The sequence below is a fragment of the Panthera onca genome, chromosome C2 (assembly GCF_046562875.1).
Source record: "Panthera onca isolate mPanOnc1 chromosome C2, mPanOnc1 haplotype 2, whole genome shotgun sequence".
NCBI classification, from domain to species: domain Eukaryota; kingdom Metazoa; phylum Chordata; class Mammalia; order Carnivora; family Felidae; genus Panthera; species Panthera onca.
In genome coordinates, this window is record NC_138347.1 from 95,196,604 (window position 1) to 95,217,861 (window position 21,258).

A 21,258-nucleotide genomic window follows, 5' to 3' on the forward strand; every position below is an offset into this window, starting at 1 on the left:
ATAGTTGTGTGAAAATGAACGAGTTACTTAGGTCCTCTAAGATGTTTCCCCCTCCATCTACAATGTAAGAAAAAAATAATACCTAACTCATAGCATCATTACAAGGATTACATGAGAACATACACAGAGGTTTATCACAATGCCCAACACATAGTAAGCAAGCCCTGAATGTAGCCTTACTGTGATGCTGATGGTGATGATGATGATGATGATGATGAAGACAATGATGATGACAGGATGACAGTGATAATGCCTACGCTAACAGGAATATTTAGAGCAAAATTTAAAGACATATACTTAGAAATATATTCTTTCTCCCTGATTCAACAATGTCATGTATTTTTAGATTATTCATTCTTGGCCATTTCTCCCATCTGAGCAGAAGTTAAAATCCTCTAAGTTGTACAAAGTGCTCTAGCATCCCTTGGTGGTTAAGGAAGAGGGACTTAAGAGAAATCTGGCACCAAAAGTACTTTCAGGCTATCTCTTTTAAGAGTTTTTCTGCCTAATAGAATATTCTCCCTAATAGAATATACGACTAGCCAGCTAATAACAATTTTCTTAAGGTCAATTATTGAATTTGTTTGTCTTCTGTCCTTGTGTAAAGAAAAGGCACTTCACAGAGAAATATCCCTGTCTTGTTCTGCTCTGCAGCTCTGAAGTTGGTCAGCTCTAAATCACTGTTTTCCTTCCCTTTGAGTAGTTGACAATTCACATATATTGTTTTTCTATTACTGCTCTAATGAGTTACCCTAAGCAGTGGCTGAAAACAACACAAATTAATTTTCTTACAGTTTTGGAGGTTAGAAGCCCAAATTCAGTTTCATTTGGCTGAAGCCGAGGTGTCAGCAGGGCTGGTTCCTTCTATTTTTTTTTTTCAATTTACTTTTTATTTTTTTATTAAGTTTTTTTTTTAATATATGAAATTTATTGTCAAATTAGTTTCCATACAACACACAGTGCTCATCCCAAAAGGTGCCGTCTTCAATGCCCATCACCCACCCTCCCCTCCCTCCCACCCCCCATCAACCCTCAGTTTGTTCTGTTTTTAAGAGTCTATTATGCTTTGGCTCTCTCGCACTCTAACCTCTTTTTTTTTTTTTCTCCTTCCCCTCCCCCATAGGTTTCTGTTAAGTTTCTCAGGATCCACATAAGAGTGAAAACATATGGTATCTGTCTTTCTCTGTATGGCTTATTTCACTTAGCATAACACTCTCCAGTTCCATCCACGTTGCTACAAAGGCCATATTTCATTCTTTCTCATTGCCACGTAGTACTCCATTGTGTATATAAACCACAATTTCTTTTTATTTTTTTTTTTATTTTTTTTAACGTTTATTTATTTTTGAGACAGAGAGAGACAGAGCATGAATGGGGGAGGGGCAGAGAGAGAGGGAGACACAGAATCGGAAGCAGGCTGCAGGCTCCAGGCTCCGAGCCATCAGCCCAAAGCCCGACACGGGGCTCGAACTCACGGACCGCGAGATCGTGACCTGAGCTGAAGTCAGACGCTTAACCGACTGAGCCACCCAGGCACCCCAGTATTAAACCACAATTTCCACAATTTGGCTATTGTTGAGAGTGCTGCTATAAACATTGGGGTACAAGTGCCCCTATGCATCAGTACTCCTGTATCCTTTGGGTAAATTCCTAGCAGTGCTACTGCTGGGTCATAGGGTAGATCTATTTTTAATTTTTTGAGGAACCTCCACACTGTTTTCCAGAGTGGCTGCACCAGTTTGCACTCCCACCAACAGTGTAAGAGGGTTCCCGTTTCTCCACATCCTCTCCAGCATATATAGTCTCCTGATCTGTTCATTTTGGCCACTCTGACTGGCATGAGATGATATCTCAGTGTGGTTTTGATTTGTATTTCCCTGATGAGGAGCAATGTTGAGCATCTTTTCATGTGCCTGTTGGCCATCCGGATGTCTTCTTTAGAGAAGTGTCTATTCATGTTTTCTGCCCATTTCTTCACTGGGTTATTTGTTTTTCGGGTGTGGAGTTTGGTGAGCTCTTTATAGATTTTGGATACTAGCCCTTTGTCCGATATGTCATTTGCAAATATCTTTTCCCATTCCATCGGTTGCCTTTTAGTTTTGTTGATTGTTTCCTTTGCTGTGCAGAAGCTTTTTATCTTGATGAGGTCCCAATAGTTCATTTTTGCTTTTAATTTGCTTGCCTTTGGGGATGTGTCAAGTAAGAAATTGCTGCGGCTGAGGTCAGAGAGGTCTTTTCCTGGTTTCTCCTCTAGTGTTTTGATGGTTTCCTGTCTCACATTCAGGTCCTTTATCCATTTTGAGTTTATTTTTGTGAATGGTGTGAGAAAGTGGTCTAGTTTCATTCTTCTGCATGTTGTTGTCCAGTTCTCCCAGCACCATTTGCTAAAGAGACTGTCTTTTTTTCCATTGGATACTCTTTCCTGCTTTGTCAAAGATTAGTTGGCCATACATGTGTGGGTCTAGTTTGGGGGTTTCTATTCTATTCCATTGGTCTATGTGTCTGTTTTTATGCCAATACCATGCTGTCTTGATGATGACAGCTTTGTAGTAGAGTCTAAAGTCTGGGATTGTGATGCCTCCTGCTTTGGTCTTCTTCAAAATTACTTTGGCTATTTGGGGCCTTTTGTGTTTACATACAAATTTTAGGATTGCTTGTTCTAGCTTCAAGAAGAATGCTGGTGCAATTTTGATTGGGGTTGCATTGAATGTGTAGATAGCTTTGGGTAGTATTGACATTTTAACAATATTTGTTCTTCCAATCCATGAGCATGGAATGTTTTTCCATTTCTTTATATCTTCTTCAATTTCCTTCATAAGCTTTCTATGGTTTTCAGCATACAGATCTTGTACGTCTTTGGTTAGATTTATTCCTAGGTATTTTATGCTTCTTGGTGCAATTGTGAATGGGATCAGTTTCTTTATTTGTCTTTCTGTTGCTTCATTATTGGTGTATAAGAATGCAACTGATTTCTGTACATTGATTTTGTATCCTGCAACTTTGCTGAATTTATGTATCAGTTCTAGCAGACTTTTGGTGGAGTCTATCGGATTTTCCATGTATAATATCATGTCATCTGCAAAAAGCGAAAGCTTGACTTCATCTTTGCCAATTTTGATGCCTTTAGGGCTGGTTCCTTCTAGATGTTCTGAGGGAAAAACTCATTTCCGTGCCCTTTTCCAGCTTCCAGTGGTCACCTATATTGCTTGGCTTGTGGCCCCTCACTCAATCTTCAAAGCACATTACTCCAATCTTACTTCTTTCATCACATTATCTTCTCCTCTGCTGTCCTCTTATAAGAATACTAGTGATTCCATCACTGGGTCCACCAGAATAATCCAAGGTAATCTCTTTATCTCAGTGTCCTCGATTTAATCATGCCTGCAAAATCCCTTTTATTATATAAGGTAACGTATTGCCAGGTTCTGAAGATCAGGATGTGGACTCTTGGAGGATATTATTAAGCCTATAGTTGTGGGCAATCACTGAAGAATAAGACTACATAGTTTTACTCTCCAGAAAAAAAAAAAAAAATCTCCTTGGCGTTAAAGATACTTGTTTAGAAAAAGCTCACCTGTTCAAGTTTGAAACATTGACATAGAATATAACAAGGTGCTGACATTTGTTTGTGGCACAAATATTTCCACACCTACCCATTTAGATTCTTTTATTGTCCTTATCATCATCTACTGAACTTTAAAGGAGGTTTTTGTGCCCCAATTTTCCATTTAATGGGAGTAAAAGTATCAGATGTCTGCAAATGTTAATTTTCATATGATTAATTTTGAAAATGATATTTTTGTTACTATTGTCAACTTGATTACATGTTTTACATTGGTTGACACTAATTCATTGATTCTGGAAATATAACATACGATGTCAAAATAAGAATAATTATAATTCTCTTTGATAAGGCTTAAAGTCAAAGTATATTTTAATTTATTTCCAAGTAATTCATGTTAAAGGAAATTTAACTTTGAAAGTTCCTTACATGACCTACATCAACTAAAAATGTGCACCATTAAGAAAGGAAGGAAGGAAGGAAGGAAGGAAGGGAGAGAGAGAGAGAAAAGAAAGAAAGAAAGAAAGAAAGAAAGAAAGAAAGAAAGGGAAAGAAAGAAAGAAAGAAAGAAAGTCATAAGTTACAACTACAGTGTTGAATATAGCTATCAACAGGCAATTATGCCTTATAGCAATCAACTTGAAGAAAACTTAACTATTTATTTTTATTTTTAATGGTATCTGTACTCTTTTTTTTTTAAAGTAAGCTCCACCCCCAATGTAGGGCTTGAACTCCACACCCTGAGATCAAGAGTCACATGTTCTATCAACTGAGCCAGCCAGGTGCCCTCTTGAAGAAAACTTAACTAGTTAATTGTTTGAAAAAGTTTCAGAAGAAAAAAAAAAAAAAAGAAAAAAGAAAAAGTTTCAGAAGTATTATCTTAAAGCAAACCAGTCATCACCACAATTGAATCATCTCTATTAAAATGTGGAGATCATGTGCATGAAACTCAGATTTTCTCATTATAAACATTAATCGTTAATGCTTTAGACAACAGATAAATCAAACTAGCAGTCATGGTTTAAGATCCCCAACTAGCTGTTTCAGCAAAATTAAAATAACTGCTCTTAGGTAAATACCTTAGCATACTCTTAGGGCAAATAATTTTATCAAGTTTTGATGCTGAACTTATAATCCTTGCTTTTTAAAATTTCAGAATCAAAGCAATGTTGGTAGCAAATGTTCTCTCATTAGCTGGAGCTCTCTTGATGGGGTTTTCCAAACTGGGACCATCTCACATTCTTATAATTTCAGGAAGAAGTATATCAGGACTCTATTGTGGTAAGTCATAACATGTGCATGTGCTCGCACACACACACACACACACACACACACACATCTGTCTGAAAAATTCTAACGGCAGATGTGGTAACATGCAGGGAAGTTTTTGAGCCTAAGGTGGTGTCACAAAAGGGAAAGGCAATAGCATGAAATTGAAGTCCAGAGTCAAGCAGGTTTGGGACCAGTAAGTGGGAGTTGTGAAGCTATCTTCTTGCTCATGGCAGTTTCTAGTGGTATTATCTCAGATAAATTATTTAACTCTTAGTTTCATTATCTGTTAAACGAAAGAGATAATATCTACCATGTAAGGCACTTGTGAGAATACATGTAAATGTTCAGCATAGGATCTGACTACAGCAAGCTGCCAAGAAAAGCTAGCTGTCGTTATCGCTTCTGTTGTGCGGGAGACAGTAGCATGCTTCTATACCCGCAACCCCCAACTCAGCTCTTTGGGCCTATTTGGCCACTTATGTCTCTGTCTCTCCTTTCTGGAAAGACCTTGACACTCGGGCCCATCTCTCAGACCACATTCCCTAGCCATTGGATTCCAGACATGGTTGGGTGAAGCATTACAGTGACGGTGACCATAAGGAGAGGGAGTCACGCAGCAGCAGATGATTGAAGAGTTCACAATGGATGAAGGATGCTCCCCCTGTGAGCCTCACATCTGAATATCTGGAATGACTAGTTCTGGGAACAGCTTTTCAAACTTTTAGAGGTTTCAAACTTTCAGAAGCAAATTTAACCAGCAGGGGTGTGAACAAAGGGAGGATCACTTAATCTCTACAATAGCCAAATCTTTAGCTTCTCAGTGCAAGTGAAGCCCTGATTCTGGTGGTTTGGAGCCAAGGTTTTACATTGTCCCAAATCATAGCTGCCTTTCAGAGCACTAATATTCACTGGGGCTGGGGGCGCGGGAGGAGGGGACGTGCAAGAGCACAAAATGATGTATAAAATGTTTACATTTACTTCCAAAGAGAAAAGACTATATAGTTTCATGTGTCTTCAATGATCAGGTAAAACAAAAGTCTAAAATATCCATAAGTTAATAACTTAATTAAAAGTATTTTTTTTGCTATTTTCAATGTTAATATAAATAGCTAAAAGTTAGGATAGCTTTATCAAGGTGAAGAGTCAACCCACATGTGGCAAGATTTACATTCAGCATGTATCAATTCTGGCACTGTCTCGGCCTGGCCTTAGATATATTAACTGAACCTTCTGTAAAATGCAAATAATAACACTATTGAGGAGGCCCAAATCATGATTCTTCTTTCTTCTCTCTCTAATTTTTAACATACAGTAGGAAAAAAATCACAAATATTTTGGCAAAATTGAAAAGAAATGCTGTCAACATTGTGGACACTAGCACAGCCAAGTAACTTGTACTCCCCAACTAGCTTTTAAAATTATTCCTGGTCCTGTTCTGAGCATTAAAATTGCTGAAAATAATAGGAAATACATTTGGACTTTAAATTTGTGTCACTTCAGACCTGTGAGCTTATCTACATTATTATGTTCTTGAGATATAAAGGTAAGTATTACACAGAGAGTACAGCCTGGAATAGAGCCAAAAAAAAGGGGGAGGGGGTTTCTTCTTATTTAAGATCAACAGACAACACAATAGAGTCACATGTAAATGTCAACCAAAATTTAGATGCCATTTCAATCATGCAACTGTTCATGTGAGACCTTAGAACGATTTAAAGCACTAAAAGAAATATCAAAAGTTTCCAAATGCATCTTTTACAAAAAAGCCATACATTTCCATTTTATAGACAATCTCTCTAAGAGGAAGACTCTAACAAATATTATTTTTAAATTCTTAAGAAAATGCCAAACATCTCATTCAGCCTTGCTTATTGATAGTGTCTGACCTTCCTGTGCACTCAGCAAATGGCTGGATACTCTGGCAGCTACTCCAACACGACCGATGACATCTGCACTTAAGAAAGCTATAGAAGCCAGAATTGCCTAGTGCTTTTCAAATTTTTTGTATTCCTTTAAGCACCAAAATCTTTTCTGAAGCCCGTTTTGGGAGAGAATAAAGAAGATGGGTTGCTCTGGTTGGAAAAATGGAGGAAGAGCCCCTGAACCCCTTAACCTCTCCCACCTCTCCACACCCCTGCTCATCACTTTAACAGTGATCTTGAGGCACTTGCACGTTGTGGACACTCAGGGCTTGTAGTTCTCATGATAATGCTCTGTTGCACTGTGATCCCAGGTAAACTCTCTTTGAAGTGAAAAGGTTGGCCTACATATGTGCTCATTTCCTTTCATACCAGGAGTTTGGATTAAGAATATTATTAAAGCATTTTTTCATCTCTTTTCTGAAGACAACTTAAGGCCTTATGATGTACAGTCCATTTTAACATGGTTTTAACTAAATAAGGCAGTGCTATGAGTGATTGCCAAATCCACGACTCATCAGTTCTTTCCATTCCTATATTCAACTACAACTTCATCTGGAGACTTCTCAACAAATATTTTTTGCATTAACTGTGTCTAAGACTGGGGACGAGGGCTCTTCCTTCCAACAGACTCTGAAAGGGACTTTTAGTCAGGATACTGACCATACTTAAACCAAATTACTGTTATTGAGATAGTCCCAGCTGCACTTGCATTCACATTTATGTTCATGTTTTATGCAGGGCTAATTTCAGGCTTGGTTCCAATGTACATTGGTGAAATTGCTCCGACCACACTCAGGGGCGCCCTTGGCACACTTCACCAGCTGGCCATTGTCACAGGCATTCTCATTAGTCAGGTAAAAACTCGATCCCCTACTTCACCCATCCTCTATCCAACTTCTCCCTCCCTGACAGTCCACTCTCACTGTAGACCAACACAAAGGAAAAAACCAGTTCCACCAGCGGGAGTAGAGATGGTGTAGAGACTTAAGCTTTTTATGTCAAAGCGAAATGATTAGGACACCACTCCTCAATTCTCCCCTTGGATCTCTGGTAGGATTGGCACTAGAGATGACCCAGCATGCCAGATCTTGAACTTCTGGAGCTATTCTAGAATTAAATTATTCTGTTTAGATTTCAAAGAATAGGAAACTTCACATTTTTTTACTGCTTGGGTTTCCTTTGTTTTGAGCATTTTACCTGGAAAATTAATATGTGTATGATTATCATAGCAGTTTTTCGTTCAGCCAGCTCTATCTTTCCCTTCTATCCCATGGACTCAGAGTCTTCAGAGCCCCTAGCCTACGACTATCCAGGGGGTAAACCACTGCAATAAGAATGACAAAACGGGTTCCCATTATAATAATTGTTCTATCTATGGAATACCATTTTATTTAAGTTCTGGGTAATCTAAGAAGAAATTTTTTAATGTCCAAAGTTTACACATGATTTTTGGTGTTGCTTTAGATGTCAAATGTGTTCTTAAAAGTTTGGTTGTTTCCCATCCTAAATGGCCCATATGAGTTAATGAAAACAAACCTAAGTGAACTCTTTGTAAAACAAATAGTCTCTAATTCAGTTAAGGTAGGACACAATACTAATAGTTTCTGTTTGAGCATACTTGAATCCAAGTTGTCAGGGAATACTATTTTTTTAAGTTTATTTATCTGTTTTAGAGACAGATAGAGAGCGAGCACAAGTGGGGAAGGGGCAGAGAGAGAGGGAGACACAGAATCTGAAGCAGGCTCCAGGCTCTGAGCTGTCAGCACAGAGCCCAATGCAGGGCTCAAACTCACAAACCTTGAGATCGTGACCTGAGCCCAAGTCAGACGCTTCACGAACTGAGCCACCCAGGTTCCCCACCAGGGAATACTATTAAACAGTCAATGTGCTTTTTCAACAAATAGTTGCAGAAAGCAGACCCAACATGTTGTGCACCTGCTATGTTTCCTCCTGCCTCTTCAGATTGTCGGCCTCAACTTCATCTTGGGCAGTCATGAGCAGTGGCATATCCTGCTTGGTTTGTCTGCTCTGCCAGCCATCCTCCAGTCTCTGCTGCTCCTCTTCTGTCCTGAAAGCCCCAGATACCTTTACATCAAGTTGGATGAGGAAGTCAAAGCAAAGAAAAGTAAGTCTGTGGGTGGGTTTTTTTTTTTTTTTCCCTTCCTATTGTTTTGGAACTAGCAGATAATGAAAAGCAGTGAGCATGAATGTTTACTGATCAAATTGGTACCAGAGCTTTCCAAATGAAGTCAGTGATTACATATAAAAACAATGTGAAAGATCACCTCAATATGACTCATGCATGCCATTTCAAACCCATAAACACTCGAGCCCAAATGGGAAACCCACATGCAGGGTATTGGACTCAACCAGAGGTTTCTAAAAGACCTTTACTTGCATTACGCTGCTATGATAATAAAGATCATAGTTTTCTTTGTCATTAGATAAAACCAAATGTGCTTTTAAAAATTTTAAAACAGGATTTAATTTAACAAAAAGACTTTCCAACACCCATGCTGTAAAGCAATAGAAAGAGCTATGCAGATCTGTAACTCTTTCAAAAATATAATAAAAGTAAATTTACTTTTGTTTTGACCTGAGTTGTGTCAACCTGATCATTTGGGGGGACAGGCTTGAAAAGACTCAGAGGAAGTGATGATGTCACCAAAGACATCACTGAGATGAGAAAAGAAAAGGAAGAAGCATCAAGTGAACAAAAAGTCTCCATAATTCAGCTCTTCACCAATTCCAGCTACCGACAGTCTATTATAGTGGCACTGATGCTGCACATGGCCCAGCAATTTTCTGGAATCAATGCGGTAAGTTTTAGAATACCCCCTAATTCTAAGAGCAAATTGAATGAAATAGGGAAAGAAAAGGATGTAAATTTAAATAGCTAAAAGACATTTTAAAATGTTGACATCACATGTTTCACTACAATAAACATATACTGAGTGAGCATTAATTTTCTTTGTTTCGCTTCATCTGCTTTCTAAAATTGGCATAGAATTTTTTTATTTTTTTTTTTTAATTTTTTTTTTCAACGTTTTTTTATTTATTTGTGGGACAGAGAGAGACAGAGCATGAACGGGGGAGGGACAGAGAGAGAGGGAGACACAGAATCGGAAACAGGCTCCAGGCTCTGAGCCATCAGCCCAGAGCCTGACGCGGGGCTCGAACTCACGGACCGTGAGAGCGTGACCTGGCTGAAGTCGGACGCTTAACCGACTGCGCCACCCAGGCGCCCCGGCATAGAATTTTTTTAAACGTCAACGACAATCACTGGTTCTGTGTGTCCACTAAGATGGAAGGTTAAAGGCAAAATTCACAATTAATACAAAAGAGGGAAAAGGAGAATAATTGTGAGGAAAAAAAAAAAAAAAAAACCACCTGAATTACAAGGGGCTTCTAGACTTGAGAACCAAATTTAGGATTTCTGATGGCTTAGGAAAAAGGAGTCCGTGGTTCCCTTTTAAATGAAGGTTCCCTTTTAAATGGTTCCTATTTAAATGAAGTATACCAGGTAGCCAGGTGCAAAGAAATTTCCTGCCATCCAAGAAACTTTCACTCTATTTATCGAGACAGCATACAAAATAAACAATAGAGTGAACTGATATGATATGGGTGAGTGAGGGTAGTAGATAAGACATGATTGAAAAACATACTGAATATTAAACTAGCTAGCTTTTAGGTTTTGAACTGAAATCATTGCATTATGCAAACTAAAATTATTCTACTGGCAATTAACTACTAGAAGAAAATAATTAAGCATTTGTTAAAAAAACGAGATACAGAAAATCACTTACCCCTTTTATTGCTTTTAAAAATGCTGTTTGGGTTTCCTTTTTAATGAGCCAATCACAGATCCACAGGGGACACTTTGAGGGTGACCGATGGATGGGCAGATCCTTGGAAGAAGGAAAGATAGTAATTCTCATCAGTTGAAGAAAAGGAGGCCTGAACCTCACTCAACAAGCTGAATACTGCTCTTCTGTCATCTCTGTTCTCCTTTAAGGGGTCAGTGATGTTCATTTTAATCTAATACTCCATAAACCTTTGGGGTTTGGAGACCAATTTTGTAGGCTTTCTCTCAGTTCTGCCTGTATATATCCAGAGGCGCAATACTTAATCTCTCCAAACCTTCCTGCTTTAGTTACTATCCCCATGCCTGACTTAGAGGCATCCAGGAAATGTGAGCCGAAGCTGTTGGGCAGCCTACAAATGTGGGATAGTGTCTAGTGTGCTGTAAGCTGCTCCTCACTGAACACAGTGGGTACAGTTCTCCTCTATCAGCCCCACCTGCAGAAGAGGTGCCAGCCAGCAGGACAGGTTAACCAGGGAAGCAGTGAAAGAAGATGACAGAATGACAGAATGGCCTAAACAAGACCACTATAAACATAAAAACATAATTAATAAGAAAGGCTATTAGAGAGATTGTGAAGATTTCTCCATGTCCACTGAGGATTAGTGAAAAATGTTGGATTAAACGTGGTAGCAACCAGAATTCTTACACACATGGGTGAGAGTGTCAGTTGGAAAATTGTTTGCCAGTATCTGTAAAGGTGAGCACATGCATACACTATGGTCCAGCAATTCTATCCCCAGGCATAAATATGTACGTCTTTCACCAAAAGGATTATACTAGAACGTTCACAACAGCACCCTTCGTAATCACCAATGACAACTACCTAAATACCCATCAGTAGTAGACTGGGTAATAAATAGTGGTATATTAATACAACAAAATAGTAAGCAATGATAATCAACACTGTACAAGCACACATAACCATATGGATGATCCTCACAAAGGTAATGTTGAAGCCAGATAACAAATAATTCACACAGTGTGATTCCAGTTATGGCAAGTACAAGACTAGGTGAAATTTATCATGATGTTAGAAGTTGAAGCATTTCCTTGGGAGAATAGGGGGACATTCTGGGAGCTTCTGGAGGACTAGACATGATTTATATCTTTATCTGTGTGCTGCTTACACAGGTGTGTTCAGTTTGTGAAAATTAATTGATCTGTATACTTATGCTATGTGTACATTTTTTGTATGTATTTTATACCTTAACAAAAAGTTTAAAATTTTAAGTACATATAAAAAGAAAATGCAGATTCAGAGTTTTCAGCTAAATTTAAAGAGAACTTTAAGCAATCAGGAGTTTTAAATACTAAAGATTGATAGTGGCTTCTCATCGCAATCAGGAGTTTTAAATACTAAAGATTGATAGTGGCTTCTCATCGCCCAGAAGGAGAGGACAGACAAAATCTTTAGGGCATTGTAGGGACCATGGTTCCATAGAAACAACTAAAACTAAACAACTTAAAATATTTCTTGCTTTCAAGCCATTAGTGCCAGGATTCTTGATTAAGGCTAAACTGTTATTACTTTACAGATCTTTTACTACTCAACCAGCATTTTTCAGACTGCTGGAATCAGCCAACCTGTTTATGCAACCATTGGAGTTGGTGCCGTCAACATGGTTTTCACTGCTCTCTCTGTGAGTTCATACCCTAGATAAGTATGCTGCTTGTTTCTCAGTTCAGAAATGGGAGAGGGGAGAACCTTGTAATCCAAAAGTGACCAATCACTTATTGTTCTATAGATGTAGAGAACCAAGTGAGTCACAAGAAGAGTCCTTTCTGCAAATAATGACCCACCAAGTATAACCGAGCACGTGGATCACTGGTTATCCCCAGAGTAGGGATGCCAGTTAGTCACTCATTTGTGAATTAATAACTCACTTGGGGGACAGAGGACTTCCTCCTTGTAAAAACACCTGGAGTCCTCCTTTGCTCTGTACTTAAATCTATCGGGATTGGTGACAGTCTGTCATTTCTATCAATATCGGGTCTTTTACCTGGGCTCTTCTCTTTCCGTGGTTGAAATTCTTTCTTTTATCCTGATGCCCTGGGGAAAATACTTAAAAAAAAAAAAAAAAAAAAAAAAAAAAAAGGTCTTCTGCAATAGATATATCTGTCTGTAACAGAATTAAACAGCCTCAGCAAATTCCTACGATATTTGGCTATTGGGCAGAGTTTCCAGAGAGCTCACAAGGCCATAACTTCCGGTGATGAGGTGATGCATAAAAGTCTGTGATATTATGAGAGACAAAGTAGAAGTGGTATAACTTGAAATGTCACTATTTTTGAAATGTTATTATTATTTTTTTCTGACAAGGGGAAAAAGTGATATAGTCCACTTAAGACCAAGTACATTATATAAGGACTGATTCAGTATCTTGACAATGATATTTAACATAAACAATTGAAGAATTAATGTAAATAAACAACAAAAAACTCCCCAAACTTCCCAACTCATGTAATTCATTCTAAGATGAGGACAATTGGGCTTATTTTTATCTTCAAATGCAGGATATTCAAAAAGTTCATGCTTTTCAATGTTGGTCACAATGCTGTCTGTACTCAATATACTTTAGTCAGTTGTTTTTCTTTCTCTGCTCATGGACTTTTAACTATTACCTTAGAATGGTCAATAAATTACAGCCCGGTTACCTAGATCAAAAAACAGATTTGTCCAGACTACATTAAACAGTGCTGGACCTTGGAAAGAGGAAAGAGAACAGATAACAAGGAAATACCAGCAGTTCTGTAGACATGCCTTTCATGATAATGCCTGTTCAAGCCAAAAGGCCACTTGAAATCGATGAAGGTCTCCTACTGGGATGTGATCCAAGAGACTACTCACAATCTTCTGTCTCCTGAGCTATGTTTGTTACAAGCCCCACTTCAAAATATTTTTTTTAATATAGAGATTATGCTTAAAACATTTTATATGTAACAGGATTTGCTATGTAAAGCATCAGGTTGTCAAAATTGAGTAACCAAAAGTCTAAATGACTAAAAAGGAAACTGCTGCAGAATTTCATTTTTGTCCCCCCTCCCCACCAATCCAGTTGGAATAGGAGGAGTTGCTTGTTGCCTTGAAAAGTATCCTCACTATTCTGAATATACCCTCTGAGAGTTTATCCTTTTATTCTGTGAAAGATTTTGAACAGATTAGTGACATAATTTTAAAAATAAGCTCTAATCAGCTACCTAATTAACCCTCCAGGGCTAAATTTTTTAATTACATGTATTTTTGGAAAGTTGTTTTAAGGCAGAAAAAGTACAAAAAGGATAGTCCCTAAGTCACCCAATTCCTCTCCCCCAAATTAACCAATGTGTATCCTTTCAAATACAGATATGCACGTAGGAATATGCACTGATAGGATATTAATGTTTCATTGACTTGGAAGGGACATAATCAAACAATTTTTTTCTCTTGAATGAGTATTTGGGAAAAGAAAGATTTTCCTAACCCCATGCTGAATTATGCTTCCACATTCCATATTTTCTTCCACACTAATGGGCCGGGAGAAGAGGGCCTATAATGTTGAGAGAAAACAAAACAGGAAGAATTGGGGAGGGAATGGGGAGACAGATGGATCTAGAGGAGAAGCAGTGGCTACTAAACTCCAAGGAGGCATCCAGAACCTGTGTGACACACATTGTCTTGGGCAAAGACAAGGGTTCTGGTTAGGCAAACATCTCTAACCCCTGACCAAGTCTCACCCTGGGCCACACTCCTCCCCAAGTGCTCACCTAGCCTCAAGAAATGAGTCCAACTCAGTTTCCAAGGCATGTGGTTTTAGAATTTATTATCCTATTAGTAATAATTGTTCAGAAACAGCAGAAACATAGTAAAAGCCCTCATTCTTGAAGAAATGCTTCTATTTTCTTGATAGCTTTGACTTGGTGTCATCAAGTCAACTTGGAAAGTCATACTGACAGAATCAAATTACACAGAGAAATGTTATGAACTTGGAAAAGATTTGTTTCTCCTATTACCTTTTCAACAGTAAACGTGGGCTCTTTGCTCATCACCCTGAAGTGATTTGAAACCTGAAGATGCAATGCCTCTGAAATGAAAGGGGTTTTTGCTATAGGTGAAAACAAATGTTTCTCAGATATTTTCAGAGCCAGAGCTCAAGGGTATTGGATTGCTATAGATTTCCTGATAGATTTATGAGCTGAGCCAATTTAGTCATCGAAGTGAGAAATTATGGCATAGTTTTTTGTGTGTGATTCACCAACCTTGGCAGTATTCCAAGAAGAAGAGTCTATTTAACAAATATTGGTCTTGGCTAATTGTAAATCTTAACCATTAATTGCAAAGGTCCACAGACACAAAGGTATCAATGACACATCTCCTGAATTAGGATAAGAAAGCACTTAAAGCTTTTGCTTTGAAGTCTTATCTTTTCAAATAGATAATTCACTTCCAGCACCAAATACATTTAGGGACACCAGAAAAATGCAGATCTGACTAATTGGTAAAGTGATCAAATTCTGTGAGTTGCCACGTGAATGGCCATAATTTGACTTTATTAGCAGTGAGAAAGTTGGATAAGAATGGTTGGCAACCCAACAGTTACATGATTTCAGGTGTCTGCAGTGCACAAAACCTTGTACTTGTAACAGGATAATTATCAAAAGATAAGTTAATGTCATTTTTTATGTAGAGTCATTTTAAATGTATAAGAAATCTACTGGAAGAGATCCGAGAGGTACAGCCTCTTAATACTGTACTCAAGTGATAATTGTAGAGTGATGGTAAGGCCATGGCTCTTTCTCCAGAATTGCCTGTTGAAAGCAATGTGACTGAGTGAAGCTGGTATCTGTTAATTACTTCTGCTCACTGAGACCAGTTCTGCCACCTCAGGCAAGAGTCACTACCCCCACTCAGTTCCACATCTGTAAAAATGGGATTACAGAACTTCCTGTTTCCAGCTGTATAAATTAAAACGACCTCTTTGGCCATAAAAACCATTTAATTCAGTATGTTTTGAAACCTTCCTAGGTATTCCTTGTGGAGAAGGCAGGGCGACGCTCTCTGTTTCTAATAGGAATGAGTGGGATGTTTGTCTGTGCTATCTTCATGTCCGTGGGACTTATACTACTGGTAAGTGTAGATTTTGGTCCTGAGATTTTTGGTTACCATATGATAGCACTTCTATGCTCCAGGTCAAAGTGTTTTGCATGTCAAAACATTTGAGATTGACTTAGGAGATAAAGCCAGAGGAACAGCATATAATGCAAAGGAGGAATGTAAAGAAAAAGGGAACTAGTGTTTTAGGTTTAAAGACTTCAACATCACATTACTTGCAATTTATTATTGCACTTGTTACCAAGGGAGGCAGTGTCGCAAAATGGTCAGAGCATAGTCTCTGGGGTCAACCCCAATCGGGTTCTAACACTGGCTCTGCCATTTGGCTACCTGTGTGACCTAGGGCAAGTCCCAGGACCTCTCCAACCTAGCACACTCATCCACCACTTCATGGAGGGTAATGCACTCCATCTGGCAACATTGATATGAATAGGAGAGAAGGTCAATAGATTCTTGCCTTGCCTCTTTCACAGGAAAAGAGTGACTGAGAGTCATATAGAGTCCTAATCCCGAGGATTTCCTATAACAGAGTTCAAAAGATTTAAGCACGACTCAGACTAGAATAAACTTGTGTCAGACTAGAATAATTTGTAGTTATTTGCACATAAACATATCTAGAAGAGGGCTATGTCACCTCTGAACTCAATGAGAGCCTACTTAAAGGAAGAAGCTGCCAATAATCCCAGTTCCACTCTTTTTGTTGTTTTTGTTTATTCCTCAGAATAAGTTGGCTTGGATGAGTTACGTGAGCATGGTAGCCATCTTCCTCTTTGTCGGTTTCTTTGAAATTGGGCCAGGCCCCATCCCCTGGTTCATGGTGGCGGAGTTCTTTAGTCAAGGACCGCGGCCTGCTGCTTTAGCAATAGCTGCATTCAGCAACTGGACCTGCAATTTCATTGTAGCTCTGTGTTTCCAGTACGTTGCGGTAAGCAGCCTAATATTGTGCAGATTTGCTGAACAGTGGAGTAGAACGACGGCTAACTGGAACTCTATTTGTTCTCTGTGCAGAAGTTCTGTGGACCTTATGTGTTTTTCCTCTTCGCTGGAGTGGTCCTGGCCTTTACTCTGTTTACATTTTTCAAAGTTCCGGAAACCAAAGGAAAGTCCTTTGAGGAAATCGCGGCAGAATTCCGAAAGAAGAGTGGCTCAGCCCAAGCGCCCAAAGCCGCCGTGGAAATGGAATTCCTTGGAGCCTCAGAGACTGTGTAAAGATTATCTGATTTGGGACATGAAAAGGAATAGAAAGGAGGTTGTGTGTTTTTAAATGACAGTTCTTTGAGAATGTTATATCTACATCTTGAAGGATTGTTTTCTTTTTTAGAGAACGTTTCTGGGTTCTTCTCAGTAATGTCATCAAATATTACCAAAAAACGTATTTTTTTTTAAGTTAGAGCATCTATTTTTGATAGTAAGACTCTGTAATTAAGTAAACCAAAAGTCTAGCTCATTTTGCTCTCCCAAAGGGCAAGTACATTCTAATGTTGCTAGCTCTACTCTTTTTTTTTTTTAAGAGGGGGTGCTGGGGAGGGGAAGAAAGAGAATCTTAAGCAGGCTCTGCACTCAGCACGGAGCCCAGCGTGGGGCTCAATCTCACAACTGTGAAATTGTGACGTGAGCCAAAATCAAGAGTTGGATGCTTAACTGACTTAGCCACTCAGGTATTCCCCCGTTCTATTTTTTATAACAAGGTTCTCCTGAAATGAAAGCTGTTTCAATATATCACTTTAATGCTTCATTAAGTGTGTAGCTAGAAACCTGAAGATGCAACTAAGTTACATATTTGCATATGATTATGTTGGAATTTTCTTACCTATGGACCTCATACTAAAGATTTGGCTAGTGGAAATAAGGTCCGTGTTAAAATTGATAACTTTTCCTTTTCTCCCACTCAGCTTTTTTTCTTGCATATTGAATTTATATTGTTTAATGTTTTATTTTGTCTGTATTGTCATGTGGAATGGTTTGTGAATATATTAAGATATGTGCGTAAAGAAAAACTTTTATTTTTGGTAGGCTTACCAAATCTTTCAGAACTCAGGGAAAAACATTAGTTCCTTGGCTTGATTTTTTGTAAGATTAAACACTTGAAAAGAGTTTACTGGTCATGTAGCCTGGGTTATCAGTTAATATTACTAACTATTATAAACTATGTTAATTCTTTGCTGGTTCAATCCTTGGAGCTATATTTTGGTTTGCTTTTAATATTGAACACAGCCTGGTTTTCTGAGCTGTGTTTTTATAAAATACATCCAAATAGTGATTAAGTTGGGCATTTTTGTATCTCCTCAAATGCTAAGTAAGTTACAGTAGCCTAAGGGAAATTTGAAATAAAGGTTTGCTCTGTTTGTTAAAAAGGATTTTCTGAATTATGTTTCAAGACAAGGTGAAAGAGGAGGTTGGAGGATTCCTGAATGGGGGCTTCTGAAACTTCCTGAATGTTCAGTTCCAGACTTCATCGAAGTCCCTATTTACATTTCTGGTTAGATGATCATCCCTTTTGATGTTTCTTCTTTGTCATGGCAATCTATGGATGCTATCTCAGCTATTCTATTACTATTGCTAACATTTACTATGTACTATCTATGTGCCAGGCACTGTCCTAAGTGCTTTTACCTATGTAGGCAAATTGGAAATACACAGATGATTAAACAGACTTTCACTTACAGTCAGTTTTACAACTATGGAAATACAGTTCTGATGGATACCAAAGGCTTAGCAGGCAGCTAAAATATCTCCAGGCTGTTTTCCCCACAAAGTGGAGTACTGAGTCAATCCTTTCAATGTTTGCTTTAATGTGCTTAAAAGAAAGGCACTTTTTTAAAGTACTTTTTATGAGTGGAGGGAAAAAAAATGCAGAACACTAGTTTTTTGGTTTTGGTTTTTTTCCCTAAGTTGTTTACTTTTTACATAATTTGGCAGTCCAAACAACATAAAATTATTTCTTTTCACTTTGCTTTTTATTCCCTTTGGACCAATTTGGAATAAATTATTTTTACTTAAGACTTCAGGATACAGTTAAAGAGAGCTTAAATATTTCAGAAGATTTTTGTACTAACTTGTGAATCTAGGTAAAAATATCGGGACTCTGAACAGGGCAGGATCAGGGGAATGGCTCTTGTGTGGCTCTTGTCTGTCCTCTTGTTGGTGGTCTTTGAGAAGCCCAAAGTTACACTGATAAAGAAATTTAACATTTTTCTAGGTGATGAGTGTGATTTAATCAAATTGCTATTCCTGATCTCATTTACTAAGAAAAGTTAAGTTTAAATGAAGAACCCAAAAGATCACTTTTTTTTTTTAATTTTTTTTTTAACGTTTATTTATTTTTGAGACAGAGAGAGACAGAGCATGAACGGGGAGGGTCAGAGAGAGGGAGACACAGAATCTGAAACAGGCTCCAGGCTCTGAGCTGTCAACACAGAGCCCGACGCGGGGCTCGAACTCACGGACCGGGAGATCATGACCTGAGCCGAAGTCGGCCACTTAACCGACTGAGCCACCCAGGCGCCCCCCAAAAGATCACTTTTAACTTCTAATTGGTTATTTCAACTGACACATAAACACCAGAAATTCAGAGCCTGAAGTTTTCTGCCTCAGAGAAACTGAAGTAATTTACAATGTTTCCCTTCCTTATTTTTTTCCTTGCAGAGATACAAGTGTGTTGAAAAGAAACCTTAATGTCAAGTAATGAGCAGTAAAAGCGTTGTAGCCGGACAAAGGAACTAGCTTCACATAATAGAAACTCCTAGGTCTTCCTTCAATGGAATACCTCATAACAAATACTAAAATTGGCCCTGATTAATTAGATAGAATCCAAGGGAATTAGCTATGAGTTTGAACATTTAATTTTCATAGTAGTCTATGACGTTTGTGGAAGTGTTTTCATACCCTAACGTCCTAACAAATGTGACTTTTCTCTTAGCCTGTTAGAAGCATGATTGCAATTCTTGGTCTGGCCACTCACCTAGCTATTGCCCACTGCCATCACCTCAGTGAAAGGGACTTCTCTAACTTTCTTCTCTATGCAGTCAACACTGTGATGGGGCTGAGATACACTAAGACACTGCCCGCCTCCTCCTCCAGGAGCTCACAGTCTAATAAGCAGTTCAGGAAGACCAGGGTATGAATATTCCCATCTGTGCCTTTTGCCATGCATGAACCTTAACGTGGAGGCCTCTCTTGTAAAATGGGCACAGCAGTATCACCTACCTCAGAGAGCTGTGAGCATTGTAGTAGAGTTCCTGCTACACAGGAGGTGCTCAATAAATGTTACCTAGAATTAGTATTCATAAAGATACTGCTAAGATAAAAGTTTGTCATATACAAGATAGTTCCAAATTTTTCCTTTCTTTTTTTAAAGTTTTCCCCCAAATGTATCTTTTGAATATAAGAAATTTTATAAATTCAAGATAATATTTTCTTACTTCAAGCAACAATCTTACAATGACAGGGGAATGGTAAAAATTAGGGGAGATATTAGGCTATTCTAATTCCTAAACCCAAACAACATTTCTAAGTTGGTTATGAGTTTTTATTGTATTTTTAAAGTTTGATTTTGCCTAAGTTATGTTATTTTTTAAGAGGTCACTGTAATATTATGTCTTGGATAATACCAAGTACACAGTAAAATGCTGTCTATTTAAATGTAATTCAACAAGATTATAATCACAGGACAAGACCAAACCTTCTTGGTAAACCTCAAAAATTGCAAAAGTGTTGTATGTACACGTAAACCTGTGTGCATGCATAAGCTACTTCTGGCTAGCTTATTAAAACAAACACATGCAGGAAATAAGGCAACATTAGGCGATATCTTGTGTTTATGGGTGTCCTAAGCAGAGGTGTTGAGTAAAGGATAAAAGAATATATATTTTTCTTTATAATTCCATCCATGACCACTCCAGCCATCTGCTGGTGTTTTTACTGCTTTCTAATTTGGTGCACATTAGAAAGAATCATAGTGAAAAGAGACTTGTTGTAGTTAGGGGTATATATCCACTAGAGTTTTATGTCAATAAATACATTTCTGAATGCTTAGTGTTGCTTCCTTTTATATTAAAAATAACTACATTTAAGAAAATAAATATTGGTTTTTCTGTATATCCTGTTTCCTTCTCACAATATTGTTCCTATTCTCATTTTAAAGATAATATGTGAGTTACTTTTTTTCATTTATTTATTTTTTTATTTTAGTTTTTTAGAGAGCACACAAGCTGGGGTGGAGGCAGAGAGAGAGAGAGAGAGAGAGAGAGAGAGAGAATCTTAAGTAGGTCCATACTCAGCATGGAGTCCGATGCAGGGCTCAATCCCACAACACTGGGACCCTGACCCAAGCTGAAATCAAGAGTCCACTCAACCGGCTGAGTCACCCAGGCACCCCTGTGAGTTACTTTTTAAATCTAAATTTTATTTCCGCCAGGCAGTTGTTTCTATTATCATTGGTAGGAAAAACTAACCTGAAGGCTAGGTAAAAATAATTGAAGAGAAATAAATAACTCCCTTTGATAAAATAAAAATAATTTTATTCAGTAAATATTTAGTTGAGCTGTCA

General features: G+C 38.1%; 1 protein-coding gene and 1 long non-coding RNA gene across 3 annotated transcripts in view; one reads left to right on the plus strand and one right to left on the minus strand.

Moving 5' to 3' along the window:
* The window catches only part of SLC2A2 (solute carrier family 2 member 2), a 31,467-nt gene extending 13,403 nt beyond the window's left edge, over positions 1-18,064 (plus strand). For both annotated transcript variants that reach the window (XM_060639213.3, XM_078432162.2), the window contains exons 4-11: positions 4,719-4,843; positions 7,495-7,610; positions 8,719-8,881; positions 9,388-9,575; positions 12,157-12,261; positions 15,624-15,725; positions 16,432-16,635; positions 16,719-18,064. In XM_060639213.3, the coding sequence (XP_060495196.1) occupies positions 4,719-4,843; positions 7,495-7,610; positions 8,719-8,881; positions 9,388-9,575; positions 12,157-12,261; positions 15,624-15,725; positions 16,432-16,635; positions 16,719-16,919 (1,204 nt within the window). In that variant the 3' untranslated portion in view covers positions 16,920-18,064. The remainder of the gene's footprint in view (positions 1-4,718; positions 4,844-7,494; positions 7,611-8,718; positions 8,882-9,387; positions 9,576-12,156; positions 12,262-15,623; positions 15,726-16,431; positions 16,636-16,718) is intronic.
* LOC132683378 (uncharacterized) overlaps positions 10,264-21,258 on the minus strand; it is a 67,771-nt gene continuing 56,776 nt past the window's right edge. Inside the window, exon 3 of the long non-coding RNA XR_009612196.3 lies at positions 10,264-10,664. This is a non-coding gene — a long non-coding RNA (uncharacterized LOC132683378). The remainder of the gene's footprint in view (positions 10,665-21,258) is intronic.